Here is a 17416-nt window from a genome sequence, read left to right as displayed (position 1 = left end):
TTATTTTAAAGTAAAAAAACAAAACGGGAACAAATACTATATTTAAAATAAAGAACAAGTAAATTTAAATCAACAAACTGACCAGTATTTCAATGGGAACTATGGGCCTGCTTTTGGCTAATGAGATGGTCAGTGTCCGGTTCCATATTTGTCACTGCTAGCCGTAACAAGTGATATGACGCGCTTCTGGAGCCGTGGCGCGTGCGTCCTGCGTCACCGGAAGTAGTACTGTACGTGAGCAACGCCACGCTTTGCATCCACATCCTGTGCTCCTCTCACTGACCACCAGTGAAAGAGGTGCCCCTTTCGGAAGTGCAGCGGGGGCAGGATAAACGGCCTCTGGGGGCCGCATGCGGCCCATAGGCCATAGTTTGGGGACCCCTGCTGTAGGCAATCTTTCCTGAGGTTTCCATGAGGACCTGGAATTTTAAAGCAATTTCGGGGAGGAACACTGGAAAGAAACTGAGGGGCAAAATGGTAGTATAGTGACACTGTTCTAGCACACACCATTTCTAGAACCATAGGCAACGGATGAGTCACTTCCCCCTCTGTGCCACTTCCTCTCGCAGGGAGCAGAGCTGTGCGTGACTTACTTGGGTACAGGTATGACCTAATCTCTGCACTCAACACTGGAAAAATTAGATTTGAATCCTCAGAACACATTGCAGATGTACTTTTGTTAGTTACTTGCGGTGTGACCTTGGGGAAGTCACTTAACCTCTCTGAGCCTGGGTAGCCCTGAGAAAAAGTTATTTGAAAGACCTCAGATGAGATTGCGTGCAAATCCGCATGCATGCGTGTGTCTGTGAAAGAGAATTTTTCATATTATGAATGGTAAAGTGTTTTAAACAGCTCACATTTACTGTGTGCCTAATAACAATATATGCCAGGTAGCTCTTCTAAGCCTTTATGTGTATTAACCCAGTTAATTCTCAACACAGGAATATAAGGTAGATACTATTATTCTATCCTTATTACAGGTGGAAAACCAAGGCAAGTGAGTTAAAGTAACTTGTCCAATTCCATATAGGTAGCAAGGCAAGATTTGAATCTAGGCAATCCCCTCGAGGGCCAGCTGCCATCATTCATTTTATCCAGTTCTCAGTCCCCCCACATCCGTAATCCAATTCCCATCACTAGAGAGTTATTCTCTATTGTGGCGCAGGAGTGGGGCATCCAGCTGCCCTTGCCCATAGCCTGGGGCAAGTGCCCTTCAAAGCTGTTCACCCAAAGTAAACTACCTTATAGTTACTACAGAAAGCATTTATCAGTGAATTTCAAACTTTATGAACTTAAGATTCATTGGAGATTGTACAAAAGACAGGGAGGGAGAGAGGGAAGAAAGGAAGGGAGGGAGGGAGGGAGGGAGGGAGGGAAGGAAGAAGTGAGGGAGGAAGAAAGGGAGGAAGCTGATGTTTAAACACCTCCCTGAGACATTCTGATTCAGTGAGCACACCAGTCAGGCTTCAGTTACAGACAACAGCAATCACTATTGCTACTGGAAGCTGATGTGATTCAACATCACGGAGAAGGGGAAACAAACATCTGGAGAGGGCTCATTAGGTGTAGCAGTCGGAGATGCCTCACTTCTCTCCCTTGAAGTGATTCATGAATTCTGGACCCATGAATTCTGGCAGCACCATCACTGGCTCAGAGCACACACTACATCCTATAGGACAGAACTCCAATGTCTCCAAGCTGGTGTCATGCCTCTGCCTTCAACAGGCCATTTGTTCTACCATCTAGAACAGCGGTTCTCAACCTGTGGGTCGCGACCCCGCTGGGGGTCGAACGACCAAAACACAGGGGTCGCCTAAAGCCATCGGAAAATACATATTCATTATACAATACATTTTAAAATATGTACTTTCCGATGGCTTTGGGCGACCCCTGTGTTTTGGTCGTTCGACCCCCAGCGGGGTTGCGACCCACAGGTTGAGAACCGCTGATCTAGAAGATCAGCTACCTTGGGTTAAGGGAACATTGTTAAGACTAGAGAGGATCCCGGAATACCAGGTCATGGACTCACTTATTTTACTGTAAATGGTTTCATGATCAGGAGCAACGTGGCTTTGTTATGTTACTTGAACTCACTGCGTTTAGTTACATGAATCCCCAATGCCAAATTCCAGAGGCTGTGGCCTTCCATTTCAAAGTTTCCCATAAGCTGAGCGTGCTTATAATTCCAGATAAACACCTCAGAGAATAACCACCCTGCTTGTTCCCAATGCTTTTGAATGCCGAGTGAACTTACTATGAAGGAACCTGTAAACTCAACGAAGAGCTCAAGAGCACAAGGCCACTTAAGAGATGACAGACCTGGACCACCAGTAGTTCAATTCCTGGTCCAGTGATTTTCTTACCGTTCCACTCAGCTTCCCTAGATGCTGTTTTTTAGGTCTGGGGTTAGATGCATATCCCCCGTGCACAGATTTTTATTAACTTTCTCCTAGGACATGTAATAAAATGCTGAAATCGGAATGAAACAATGATAATATCTGTGAACTCTCCTGGGCATGTTTTGAGCCTGCAGACTGCCAGACACAGGCAAGAGAAATGGAAAGTTGCAACGGAGGCCTTCAAAATGGAATTTATCATTCTGTATAAAACATGCAGTTTAAAAATCCATAATAGGATAATAGGTGCAACAATTTCTTTTAAAATTTAAGTGTGCTTATAAAGAGGATTTGGAAAATTTAAAAAAAAATGTACAAAGAAGTAAAAGAATAGTTTTTCTACTCAAATACAATCACCATTAGTTTCTGTTTTTCTCTCCATCTAAGTAGTATTTCCTTTAAATATTACCACCTCCAGGAAATATGCTGACATATATATAGTTAAAAGATGTGTCTTAAGATGATGTTAAGAAAGTTGAATTACCTAATTTGGTCATTTGATAGGAAAAAGTATTCCCGTTAGCCTTTGTATCCTTATATTGCCACATTTGGTTATGGGAGTTATGACAAATATGAATTAAATTCAGATACACTGCTTAGCTTCACTACATTTCTGGGTTCTACAATATAATGTTATAATACCATTGGAAATGTAGCAATTTCTATTATTGAGGATCCCAAGGGTCTCCCTTTGGAGGGGTCTGCAACCTCTGAGCAACTTTAACTCCTAACAATGGGATTGTTTTCCTTTCTGGTTGATCACAGTCCCCTGAACTAATTAATGCTTGACAGTCCTGAGTCATAAAGTACATGTTGCTACAGTATTAAAGTTCAGTAATTTGCGCTGTGTTTACAACCGAACTGTGAGTGTGATTGACTGAGGGCTCGAAGCCATGTGAGAGCACATGTGAGTCGTTAGGTCAGTGGTCCCCAACCCCTGGGCTGTGGACCGGTGCCGGTGTCCGTGGGCCATTTGGTACCGGCCCATAGAGAAAGAATAAAAAATTTACATTATTTCCGTTTTATTTATATTTAAGTCTGAACGATGTTTTATTTTTAAAAAATGACCAGATTCCCTCTGTTTACATCTGTCTAAGACTCACTCTTGACACTTGTCTCGTAAGTTCGACAATTATATTTAAAAATATCACAGTTTTTACACTGGTCGCATAATTTTTTTGTGTGCATTTATCCGTCCCACCCTAAAGGTTGGTCCATGAAAATATTTTCTGACATTAAACCAGTCCGTGGCCCAGAAAAGGTTGGGGACCACTGCCTTAGGTGACACCTTACCTGGGCTACAAATGACTTTCCTCAACAGTGCAGACTTCACCCTATAAGTTCTACAAGAGCAGGAGGCCTCAGGGTCTCTCCTGAGATAGCTGGACAGGGCAGAAAAAACACAGATCTCCATCCACGCCATTACTGTAGGATCTGCTGGAACTTAGGGATGGATGTGCTGGTCCACCAGGGCTGGATGAAGCAGCAACATCTGAGATGTGCGCACTGACCCTGCGGGGTCAGCTATTATCTGGTGGCCTTGTATAACCTCCCATGCTCTCCGCACTTCAGTTTCCACATGTAAAATTAGCAGAAATTTTCTTTTGTCTCTACCATATTCCGGAATGCTATTACAGTACAGAATTAGGAAGTTAACCATAGTGACTCTGAGATGCTACAATGTTACAATTCCTTATTTTGAGGCCCAAGATCTAATTTTCCATTAATAAACAGTTACTGAGCAATTATTCTCTACCTCACTTAATCTTATGTCCATGCTATAAACTGTGTTTCAAAGGCACACTTACTAAATTGCCCAGGCCAATGGTAATTTATGCTTATTTTAGAATGCTGATAAAATAATTGGGCAAATTGCAACTTCAGTCTTTAACTGGAAGCTTTTTGCATACCTCCATGTGTGTTTCATATAAACCTCCAGCATAGTCTTTTTTGTCCCTCCCCCTCCCTCCCAAAGAATAGCCTACTCCAGGAGCAGGCAATCTGATGTAAAGTACATACACTATAATGTGACTTTTCAAAAGATATCGTCAGGGCTCCAAATGGAAAATGAACGACTACACAGGAAACAGGTACAGCATTAACACCAAGCTATGGGGTTAATAACAGAAAGGGTTAAAAAAATAAATAAAAGCTTAGAGGAAAAGGAAATTGAATTTTCATGATGCAGAGATGAAAAGAACCACAAACTATTATTTTCCTTGGAAGGGGAAGAAGCTTTGAAATGTAAAAAGCTAGCTTCATAAGGCAAAAATACTTCCCTATGTGATAGAGGATCCAGCCAAGCATACAAGTGATTTGCAGTGTTACTTTTCCAAAAGGATTCTAGGTATAAGAATGAAAACAAGAAGATAAATCCCGATTTACCTGTAAAGAGTAAAAAGGCAGTTGTATTGGGATTATAAATGGCATTCTTGGAATTAAAATGATTCAGTATGATAAACGTCTGAATCTTCTCTTTATTTAGTGATTATTTTCTTATATGTGAATGAAGGGATGATAAAGCCAATTGATTTTGGTGTTCAGTTTTAAATATTATATAAAATTGATATTTATAGATATGACCAGTCAATAAGTAAATAAAACTAATATTTCCAGTACATAAATTCCCTTTATTGACATAATAATGCCACAGAGATCTTTTTAAAGTTCTACTAGAGTTGCTACCCCAGTATTTCAATTTTGTAGTAATTATATTTTGCTTGTAAATCATAGTTAAAACGTTGCTGTGTCATTTATAAACTCAATTACATTGAGTTTTCCTATTTAAAAAAAAAAAAAACTTCAATTTTAAAAATTAGCACTGTGTAGTGAATTTATGTTCAGGTTCAAGAGAAGGAAAAATGTGAGGACAGTGAATTCACATGTGTTCAGTTTATACAGACCCACAAAAATGGATTGATTATCTGGTAAATTCAGGTAGTCATGAAATTCAATTTAAACCTAAATCAGATATGCAAATGAGTATCTGTGGTAGGCAGAACAATGATATTTTAAGTTCTAATTCCTGGAAACAGTAAGTATATTACATTACATGACAAAGGGAGATTAAGTTACAGATGAAATTCGGTTGCTAATTGGCTGAATTTAAAATAGAAAAATTGGTCCTGGATAGTTGGCTCAGTGCATAGAGTGTCACCCTAGCATATGGATGTACGGGGTTCGATCTCTAGTCAGGGCACACAAAAGAAGCAACTTTCTGCTTCTCTTCCACTCCCTCTTCCCCTCCTGTAGCCAGTGGCTCATTTGGTTTGAGCATAGTCCTCAGGTGCTGAGGATAGCTTGGTTGGTCCGAGTATCAGCCTCAGATGCTAAAAACAGTTCCATTGATTTGAGCATCAGCCCCAGATGGGGGTTGCCAGGTGGAGCCCAGTCAGCACAGGCAGGAGTCTGGCTCACTATTTCCCCTCCACTCAGCTAAAAAGAAAATCCTGGATTATACAGGTAGGTCCACATATGTAATCACATAGTTCCATAATTGTGGAAAAGGGAGGCAGATGAATGAGAATCACAGTAATAAAGACTCGATCGGCCCTAACTGACTTTGAAGATGGAAGGGAGTCATGAGCCAAGGAAAGAGGGCAGCCTCTAACAGGCATCCCCAAACTACGGCCCACGGGCCACAATGCGGCCCCCTGAGGCCATTTATCCGGCCCCCGCCGCACTGCCAGAAGGGGCACCTCTTTCATTGGTGGTCAGTGAGAGGAGCACTGTATGTGGCGGCCCTCCAACGGTCTGAGGGACAGTGAACTGGCCCCCTGTGTAAAAAGTTTGGGGACCCCTGCTCTAGAACAAAAGGCAAGAACTGAAGTCTCCCTCACAGGCTCCAGCAAGAACATAATCCTGCCCACATCTGGATTCTAGCCCAGTGAGACCCACTTCTGACTTCTCAGCTCCAGAGCTATAAAACAATACATCTGTGCTGTTTTAAACCACTAAGTTTGCGGGAACTTGTTCCACCAGCAACAGAAGATTAATACAGTAATCACAGGGAACAGACATGCCCACAATTGTTTAACTATGACCAGCCTGATTAATCTGCATTCCCCAATACCTTGGCTGTTTTCCTTTTACCACATGCCAGACAAACCTGAAGGCGAAGTTGTGAGAATGAGAAACAATGGCCCCTAATACATACACATCGACTGCTGTATCATTTTGAAACTTCACTAGCAAAATAAGTTGCTATGCTTTTTCACCATGGAAATAAAAGTACATTTCAGAAAAGAAGTATGTATTATGTTTATATTCTTTATGTTAATGTAAATAATCACATATGTAACTATATATATGTAATAATCACATATGTAACGATAATGTATTTCCTAAAGCATACATGACAATACTGCTAAAGTCTTTAAACATGCCTTTGAGTTCTATCTACAGAATAAGAAACAATAAAAAAAGAAAGAATTGTCCAAGTGGTGAGCGAGCCATCACTGGGGGTAATCAAACAAAAGAGCTCACTTGGATGTGGCAGATGGGTTTCCTAATAAAAAGGAAAATGACAGTGAAAGTGTTGGCAGGCGGGGGTCTTAAAATAGCCTTCACTAGATGAGTAAAGTATCAGTATGATTAAAAAAGAAAAGAAACCAATAAAAAGCCACTTAAATTTACAATTACAGAACTATCTGATTGTTGGCTGAGCGTCTAAAAATGATCAAAATTGCAACTACAGTTGTCCCTTGAACAACATGGGGATTAGAAGTGCCAATACCCTGTGGAGTTGAAATTCCATGTATAACTTTGACTCCCACAAAACTTAACTACTAGTAGCCTACTGATGACTAGACACCTTACTAATAACATAGACAGTCGATGAATACATATTTTCTATGTTGATTGTATTATATACTGTATTCTTACAATACAGTAAGCTAGAGAAAAATGTTATTAAGAAAATCATAAGGAAGAGAAAATATATCTACAGTACTATACGTATTTATTGAAACAAAATCCACCTATAAATGGACCCATACAGTTCAAACACATGTTGTTCAAGGGTCAACTAACTGTATTGAGTTTAAGATTTTTATTTACATGTCAGACTCTCTCTCACTCTCTCTATTTTACAACAGCTAAAAGATTACTATGTAATATTGATCACTTGAAAATATTACCGGTTAAATTACGGTGAATTTCTTAAAATTCAAATCAAAGTGCTCAGTATTAAAAAGCAACAAACCAAAACAAAAAAAATCCCTTCAAGTAAAATGCTTTAGTGTATTCTTTTTTATAGCAGCAAAAACCTTTCAGATGCTGTGCAGGTAATCCACTCTTCTCTTTTTTTAAGCCAACAGAAGAAATGTTATAAAATTACCTGATGATTGTACTGTACTAGCAGGTATGAGTTCATAGGACAGTAGCAATCCTTATACAAACTGAAATGCTCTCACAGAAGAGAAAAGCCACTTTATTTGCACCCCCTCTATTTCCTGTGCCTGATTCTCTCATCTACTATCCTCACCGGAGAGAACCTAAGGGAACGACTTGCAGCCCAGGGAGATTAAATACTGGAAGTACTAACATTCTCTAGAACCCAGACCTGTTAGGTCATGTCCACAATGCATATCAATTGAGTGCAAGATAATGGCACTGTGGAGGGGCCATTCTGCTAAGAGGAGGTCTTCTGTTTGCCTAGAGTATCCACAAGGTACTATTCAATTCCTATTTCTTACAAACCAACATCCCCTCTCTTTTCCGTATTTCTCAGGACCAACTCCACACCAAAGCACGCTGTGGGAGCAGTATTTTTTCACATTGGCCACAAGCCAAAACTAGCGTCTCTCTGATGAACCAAGAGTCTTCCGTGACCCTTAGTAAAGGCATGAAAGAGGTGACTAACGCTCTGTGAATAATTCGCAAAGCACTGATCATGTCCACAATTGTCTACCTTCTGTCATGTTCTCCACTCTAGTTTTATTCACTAGGGGCTTGAGTGTTTCAAGGTCTTTAGGATCCCTGTTAAAGAGATAATACTTCCAGGGCAGTAAATTGAGAGCTCAACATAAATATAATTAAGGACACATGCCTGACCTGGAATTGGACACCACCAAGGCAGGCAAAAAGGATTTACAAAGCCAAAATCTTGATTTTTAAATATAATTTGGTCCCCCCCCTCCTTTCTCTGTGTCTCTCTCTTCCCCTCCCGCCGCCAAGGCTCCATTGGAGCAAAGATGGCCCGGGCCCTGGGGATGGCTCCTTGGCCTCTGCCCCAGGCGCTGGAGTGGCTCTGGTCGCGGCAGAGCCACGCCCCGGAGGGGCAGAGCATTGCCCTCTGGTGGGCATGCCGGGTGGATCCCGGTCGGGTGCATGCGGGAGTCTGTCTGACTGTCTTTCCCCGTTTCCAGCTTCAGAAAAATAAGGAAAAAAAAAAAAAAAAGAAATATAATTTGGGACCTAAGTTATTTCAGACATGCCATTTATTGAAAACCTTAGTGGTGCTATATTTGACTATTCCCTGAAGAGAAATTATATGACCTAAACTGAGCATTCTTAAGAGACTAAAACAATACCATTCAACAGCAAGTGTATAAGATGATATAGATGCGATTTATCCATAGTAAACAACCAACCATAATATAATAAGCCCCCAAATTAAAGCACATAAGGAGTTAAAATATTATCTCAGCTTTGACAGGCTCCATTATTGGAGAAAAATGTTTAAGAAATCCCTTCTGCAAGATTAGAATAGCATAATACATTTTTTTTTAGTGCACACTAAATGATAAACTTACATCGGAATTAAATCTCAACTGGCAAATGTTGCATGATATGATTTGCTTTCTTCGATGAGGAAGAGGAACCCCGAATGTATGATTTATTACAGCTTTCTGAATCGGGTCCATCTGTAATGAGAAAAAAAAAATACAACAAATAAAAAGAAAGCTTGTCAGTTCCATTGGAATGTTGCCTATTTCATTAAAGAGCCAATCTGTACAGCTTCAATCTACTGCTCACATAATAAAAAATATTTTTATTCTAAGAAATGGCATTTCTACTTTGTCAAAAAATAGAAAACAATAAGCTCGAAGCTCACTATGATAAGGAAAAATAATAAATGTACTCATTAGAGTCTGCATACTAACTGTTTTTCTCATTTAGGATCAACAATTGTCTCAATTTGATAATCCTAAAAAATAATGAAAGGTTTATCAAAACTCATGTTATTATAAATGCCAGCAATCTTATACAGAAGTGCGTCTTCCACATTGCTCCAAATGGACTTCAAAGAATCAGCTTTAATATAAATTATATACCATTATTCAACATTAACTTTATGTATGTTTGGTATCTTTTCTACCTGAAGAATATACTAGAGTAGAGAAGTTCTGCTTCCTGAGAATTCAAACATATGGAGGTATCAATGCATTCAACAAACATTTATCGATCCCCTAACATATACTGATATCCTACAGATTTATTACTTGGTGTTCAAAGAGTTTGAGCCATATATCAGTTTTTCTTCCTCCATCTTATTTTCCCAGGACAGGACAAATGACACCAAAAACATACTGTCAATAATCCAGCTCTAATGAAACTTAATGTCTCCTCACCAAGCTTTGTTCTACAGGACACATCAGTGGTTCTCACCTGTGAGAGTCAACTAAAATTTTTGATCTTCTTCTTAATATGTGTACAAACTCTTTGTTTATCTGTGTCTATCAAGGCTGTGATGAGGTTTAATAATGATAATTCATGAATTAGCACAGTCAGTGTTGGGCACATTAAGAAATCAATAAAGATTGGTTATTATATTTTCTCTATTGTAGCACATGTGAGATCAAGGTTACCATGAGCCTCACACTCCTCTAGTCATTGTTGGCATATTACCCATTTCTCATGTGGCCCAAACAAACAAACAAACAAACAAACAACAAAAAACACATTTCAAAATGATTTAAATGTTACACATATAGTCATGACTTCTGATGAATGCCTGCACACTTCGGAAACTCTTAACTCTCACCAGATATGAAGGTCTTACGAAAGGGCTCACGATGGGTTGAAATATTTCAGACATGATTTGACAGATACACAACAAAGCTAAGGATGTATCTATGAAATAATGCTCTAATATTCACTTTCTTTGATATACTGTAGTTTGTTATGTACCCCAAATAAGGCATTGATAAATTCTACCTCCTTCTGTGTGTTTCAAATCATCAGAAACAGTTGACTCACAGGCTCTCCTCACTGACAGGTAGGAAAAAGTTCCTGTCGAAATTTACAACTCCTATCAAGTTACCTAACTACTCTTAATGTCCTGTTCTAAATAACACCTGCAACAATAAAAATTAAAGCACTCGACCTTTATGAAGTGCTTTCTATGTACTAAGCACTAGGCTAGATGGCTTATAAATTAAACAGTTATCATGGATATAACCATTTTTATCTTTATCACTTTAAATTTATTTATCTGATGTTAAATCTTGTCCAGATACTGGGTGAAACTCAGCTACTTGATATTTCTAGTCACTTCCAGGTATTAAAAAATTCTAGGGCCCTGGCTGGTTGGCTCAGTGGTAGAGCATTGGCCTGGCGTGCAGGAGTCCCAGGTTCGATTCCTAGCCAGGGCACACAGAAGAAGCGCCCATCTGCTTCTCCACCCCTCCCCCTCTCCTTCCTCTCTGTCTCTCTCTTCCCCTCCTGCAGCCAAGGCTCCATTGGAGCAAAGTTGGCCCGGGCACTGAGGATGGCTCCATGGCCTCTGCCTCAGGTGCTAGGATGGCCCTGGTTGCAATGGAACAACGCCCAGATGGGCAGAGCATCACCCCCTGGCGGGCGTTCTGGGTGGATCCCGGTCGGGCACATGCAGGATGACTGCCTCCCCGTTTCCAACTTCAGAAAAATACAAAAAAAAAAAAAAAAAAAAAAAAATTCTAATATCCTTGACCCCCTTACTAGTGAATTCTAACATATTTTCTTTTTCACAAGTTTTATTTAAGTATAATTTGCATACAATAAAATTCACCAATGTTAACTGTTGAATTGGTTGGGATTTTGACCAATACATACAGTAATACTAATTACAACATAGAACACTTGCATTACCTGGAAAAGTCCCATTCTACCCCTCTGTAGCCAACCCTTCCTCCCACTTCAGGTCTTTGAAACTACTGGTCTGCTATGGTCAGTATAATTTTGCCTTTACCAGAAGTTCATATAAAAGGAATGGTACAATCTGAGGTCTCTGTGTTGGGCATCTTTCATTAAGGACAAGGCATTTGAGAATCAATCACGTTAGTGAGTCTACCTGTAGCTACTCCTTTCTACCGCTGTGTTGTATTCCTTTGTATGGAAATACCACAATGTGTTTATACCTTTGTCAGCTGATGAGTATTTCAATTGTCTCCAGTGAATTCTATCATCTCTTTAAATCTCAATACACATCTAAAGCTCATTCCTAAATTCAGTTCAGTGACTTAATCCAAACATTAAAATTAATTTAAAATTACAGTCTCTTTTCCACAGGTTGAACCTACTATCAGAGAACAGTTTTAAAGGGCATGGGGAATGGTAAGGATTCCTGTCTCTCCCTCCCTCTCATACACATACACTTCTCCAAGTCCGCCCCCCCTCCTCAGCTACTCTTCCAAACCTTCGTCAACCCCGCATCACCCCTATCTGCTCAAACCGAAAATGGACAGTGCGCAGAGCTTGAGAAAGCAAGCAGGCAAATGAGAAAATCCGGGCTGCTTCAACAGCCTTCAGTGCACTGTGCAGGATCACTCTCATACTACTTTAAACATACCAACACAATGCTTCTATGACAACAGTCAGAGAACGCTGGGGGATCATTTCCCTTTTAGCCAACAGCTACAGAAAATTAAAAGCAGAAAAGGGGTCACTGACTTAGAGAAAGTTGTCTCATCATGTTATATTGCATCTGTTCTGTGCATAAATGGGGCCCATTTCCATCAGGGGATAAGGTGAATTATGCCTATAACCCACTTAGGTATATTGCAGTCTCCTTATAATAATACTTATGAAATAAAAATGAACTACACATTTATATTAAATATTCTCTCTGAGATGTAGTGCTGAGTTTTTATCATATATTGCTGAGTAGCCTATTATTTCGATCTCTCAGTAACCCTGGGGAAGCAGTGACCGCATTCAATTCAAATTTGTGTAGGAGGTAGTTTGGAACTAGACACCATACAAATGTGGCATATTCCCTAGATTCAATTCTTTTGTTTGAATTGAATGATGTTCTGATCACTGTGACTATAAAAATCAAATTTCAGAATGCAAAGTCATGTATTCTTCTTCAGAAACAATTTTATTTCCCAGTATACTTAAAAAAAAAGATACCTAACTAAATTATATTTTAAAGATGAATTTCACAAACTATAGTGGCACCAACACAAGTATTTATCTTTTCTTTATCTTTAAAGATTTTATTTATTCATTTTGAAAAGAAGAGAGAGAGAGAGAGAAGGGGGGTGGAGCAGGAAGCAACAACTCCCATATGTGCCTTGACCAGGGAAGCCCAGGTTTTGAACCTGGACCAATGCTTTATCCACTGCGTCACCACAGGTCAGGCAGAAATAATCTTTTATAATTTTAGGAATCTTGCACAACAAAATGATAAGTTTAATGCCTTTATTAATGAACATAAATCATATTCAAATCCCTAATACATACATCTATAAATATATGTAAAACCATTCACAACAAGAAATGATGAAAGGGTAAAATCTAAATAATAACCAATTCTGCTGCTAAATAGTTAAATGAATCTATATAGTATGCAATAAAAGTAGCATCTACTATAAACTCAGGTACACGCACACAGCCACTTTGATAATTTTATTTAAACATACCATTATTCACCATTATGATTAAACTTTTGTTAAAAAAAAAGTCATATATGTTAGTCCTCCCCCTAAATAGAACTGATCTGTCAAAAAAATCATACCTTACTATAAAACTCCTAGAGATGTCAATATGTGCAGGCAAGAAAAAAATTAGGGTCAAATAAGTTGTAGGAGACCCAGGTATTACAATTTGGATATTCACAGTGCACAATAAAATATTAAATTCCCTGAGAAGCTCCACCATAAAAAAATCTTTCAAATAAGTACTTTCTAAAATAATATAACTAAAGCTTTCATTGTTTTCTTTGTTTTTAAATTTAGCATCCCTGGTTCAATTCTGCAGTTTACAAAATAACAATCCGAAAAATAAAATCATTATCAAATAAGAATGAAATGTAAAGCCTTCAGTACAAGAACATTTAAAGCCTTCAGTACAAAAGTAAAAACACTAAACTAAAACGTAATACATGGAAATCAGATCTGCAAAAGCTTTGATACATTTCACTAATGCCATGCAGCACTGAATTAAAAACTGATAGACGTGGTAAAATATACATGGTATTTTAAGCCATATTTATCTAATTTCTAAAGTGGAATATTTTGAAAGCTATTATTTTCTAAATACAATATCCAATCTCCCAAAACGAACAAACACAAGTAAAGAATGATTCTGTACCTATTAATATGCTTCCACAAACTCTAGACAAAAATTCAATTTCAAACTCAGCCTATGGCCTTATTTAAAGCCAAAGGAATATGTTTTTCTTCATTTCAGGCTTAAGGGATCTTTGCATTTCTATCTTAGACCCTGCTTTCCCCTCCCCTCCCTTCTGGGTATTCTGCTAAATTGATTTGTAAATAAGTGTGCAGGGCACAGCCTCAGGTAAACAGCCACAACTCAAGGTTCCCTTCTCTAGGGTGTTGGCTGTATTTTCAGAGAGGATGGGACTTAACCCCAAGTTTACATTTCCAGCTCTAAAAGACCTCTTCTTTTTTTGTTCCTATTATTATTGTGGCTGTTTTAAATTCAAAGAATAAGAACCTAAATGCCAGGCAGTTTAGAAGTCCAGAAATATAAAGGTTGTGTCTTCCCGTTGGCATTTCTCTGTGACAATGGCAGTGACGAGAGCTCTAAAGGTTACACTTAGGGCACCTCAGTGCATTTTTATGTTTATAAGCATTATTTCTATCCTAGCAACTGACTGAGGAGCTCTCACTGCCCCTTGCTAAAATCATACAACCAGTAAGCACTGTGCTATCCATTGTCCTGGTACTTGTGACCCTGTGGTATTAAGTGACAATCAGTAGATTCCATTGTAGATTTATTACATCAACTATGAATTAGTAAAATGTGTGTTTATATTACTTAGATTCAACGTTCCTAATAATACCATTCCTGCAACCAATTTGTCCATTGGAAAATTTTGAATTTGTCCTTTTTCTTTAATTTTTTATAACTCATAGAAAAAAAGTATATACATTTTAACTGTATCATTAGTTCATTTTTAATATATGCATACTTTGCATGTTATCATTATCCCAATAAAGATATTGATCATCTTCTGTAATCCAGAACTTTCTTAGTCCTGCTCTTGCCCAATCAATACCCCCTAGAAATCACTACCTTTATAAGATTATCAATGTAGATTTTGTCTGCTTTTGTACATCATAAAATGTAATTGTACAGTATGTAGTCTTTGGTGTACAGCTTCTTGCATTCAGCATTGTGGTTGTATTTTATCCATTTTCAGTGCTGTATGCTATACTATCATGTGACCATAACACAACTGTTTGCCAACTCTACACTTGATGGAGATCTGGTTTTTCAGTTTAAATCTATTATGAATAAAGTTATTGTAAGTATTTGTGAGTATGTGTTTAGTTGGGTATAGCAGTCATTTCTCTGAGGTCTAGAACTAGTAATTAAATGTCTAAATAGAGTATGTAAATTAAGCTTTAATAGGTAATACCAGAGAGTTTTTTTAAAAATGGTTGTTATATACTGCAATAGTCCTGGAACTAAATACTTGGAGTTAGTGTAGTCTGCATGGGTTAAGAACACAGTATCCAACAAGACTGTCCTCATTTTAGAATCTAGCTATAATTTCCAAGTCCCCAAGCCACCAGTACTTCTGACAAACTGCCAATTTGAGAATTAACATGTCCCTGAAGGTTCAATAACTTCCTAGAATGACTAACAAAACTTAACAAAGGACTATACTTATGATTACAGTTTTAGGATAACGGCATTAAGTCAGAATCAGTATATTGGAGAGACCCTGAGGGCAAGGTCTGGAAGAATCCTAAACGTGAAGCTTCCACGTCTCCTCCCCACAGAGTCAGGGCACCTTAGCAGGATGATTACCATCCTGACACCTTCCCAACCAAGAGGTTTGCCCAAGCCTTGCTTTCCAGAGTTTTTAGTGGGATTTCAGTACATAGGCATAATTGACTGAATAATTGGCCATATGACTAAACTCAGTCTTCAGCCCCTTTCCCCTCCCTGGAGGTCATACTGACATTAACTGCTCAGAGACAATCCTCTAATCACATGGTTAGTCTTTCTAGTGACTGGTCCCCATTCTGAGGCATCTTGTTAGCATAAGCCAGGAGTCCCCAAACTGCGGCCCGCATGAGGCCCCCTGAGGCCATTTATCCCGGTCCCGCCACACTTTCGTAAAGAGCACCTCTTTCATTGGTAGTCAGTGAGAGGAGCACAGGATGCATCTACATCCTGTGCTCCTGGAGTACTGTATGTGGTGGCTCCACAAAGCACGGCGTCACTCACGTACAATACTACTTCCAGTGACGCGGGATGCATGCCTCATGGCTCCGGAAGCGTGTCCCAAAAGTAGACCCATAGTTCCCATTGAAATACTGGTCAGTTTGTTGATTTAAATTTATTTGTTCTTTATTTTAAATATTGTATTTGTTCCCGTTTTATTTTTTTACTTTAAAATAAGATATGTGCAGTGTGCATAGGGATTTGTTCATAGTTTTTTTTATAGTCTGGCCCTCCAACGGTCTGAGGGACAGTGAACTGGCCCCCTGTGTAAAAAATTTGGGGACCCCTGGCATAAGCCCTAGTGTGATCCAAGGAGTGAGTGATTAAGGAAGACACTCTCATTATTCAGGAAAATCCAAGATATTAGAGTTTACCTCCCAGCAACCAAGGATGAAGATAGCCAAATTCTTTATTATACAACAGTTATATACCTTTATACTTTTGAAAACATTTTACATAGCTGTATGCATAAAATAGAAAATTTTCTGTCTTTTCATTTAATGTTGCATCAGATTATTATGTTCATTTAACTTCAGTTTTTATACTTACCAAATAAATAGCAGCATACTGTTTCATGGAATAATTGTACCACAATTTCCTGAGCCAATTCTCTGTCACTGCACATTTAGGTTGTCACAATTTCAAATTACACTACACAGATTACCTTTTTTGGGTGTAACTTTTTTTTTCCCTCGTCAAGAAAAAGACAGAGACAGGAAGGGAAGAAAGATGAGAAACATCAACTCATAGTTGTGGCCCCTTAGTTGTCATTGATTACTTTCTCATATGTGCCTTGAACGGGGGTGGGGGTGGGCACCAGCTAAACCAGTGACCCCTTGCTTAATCCAGAGACCTTGGACTCAAGCCAGAGACCATGGGATCATGTTGATGATACCATGTTCAAGCCAGTGACCCCATACTCAAGCCAGATGAGCCGGTGCACAGGCTGGTGATCTCGAGGTTTCAAACTTGGGTCCTCCGTGTCCCAGGTCGACGCTCTATCCACTATGCCACCATCAGTCAGGTTGGATATAACTTTTTCTAAGAATCATAGCATCTTAGAGCTGGAAAAATTGCAGTGATTACAGTTCCCCTCTCGTTCTATTGCCAAGGCCACTAAAGCTGAAAGAATTGAATTATTCTTGTAAAAAAATGAAAAAAACAACAACAACTTTCCACCTCCCAGTTCTAGGTTCTTGCAGCTGTTATATATGACACTAAGAACTGACCCATCCTCTTTCCTCACGAATGGGCATGACAAATAGCTAATTAAGAGGTACTTTAAATCCCGCTTTTTTATTTGCTGTTTTATTTTAATGTTTCTAAGCTTCTCTAAAATAGAATAACAATCACTACTGTGCTGTGGTGAATAATGAATTATATAAAGTGTACAC

General features: G+C 38.9%; 1 protein-coding gene across 3 annotated transcripts in view; it reads right to left on the bottom strand.

Annotated features, from left to right (window-relative positions):
* The window catches only part of ZNF385D (zinc finger protein 385D), a 911235-nt gene that overhangs the window by 127875 nt on the left and 765944 nt on the right, over positions 1 to 17416 (bottom strand). For all 3 annotated transcript variants that reach the window (XM_066351542.1, XM_066351544.1, XM_066351543.1), the window contains one exon: positions 9152 to 9262. In XM_066351542.1, the coding sequence (XP_066207639.1) occupies positions 9152 to 9262 (111 nt within the window). The remainder of the gene's footprint in view (positions 1 to 9151; positions 9263 to 17416) is intronic.

Source organism: Saccopteryx leptura, chromosome 10 (assembly GCF_036850995.1).
Source record: "Saccopteryx leptura isolate mSacLep1 chromosome 10, mSacLep1_pri_phased_curated, whole genome shotgun sequence".
Taxonomy (NCBI): domain Eukaryota; kingdom Metazoa; phylum Chordata; class Mammalia; order Chiroptera; family Emballonuridae; genus Saccopteryx; species Saccopteryx leptura.
This window is presented reverse-complemented; position numbering and strand designations above follow the sequence as displayed.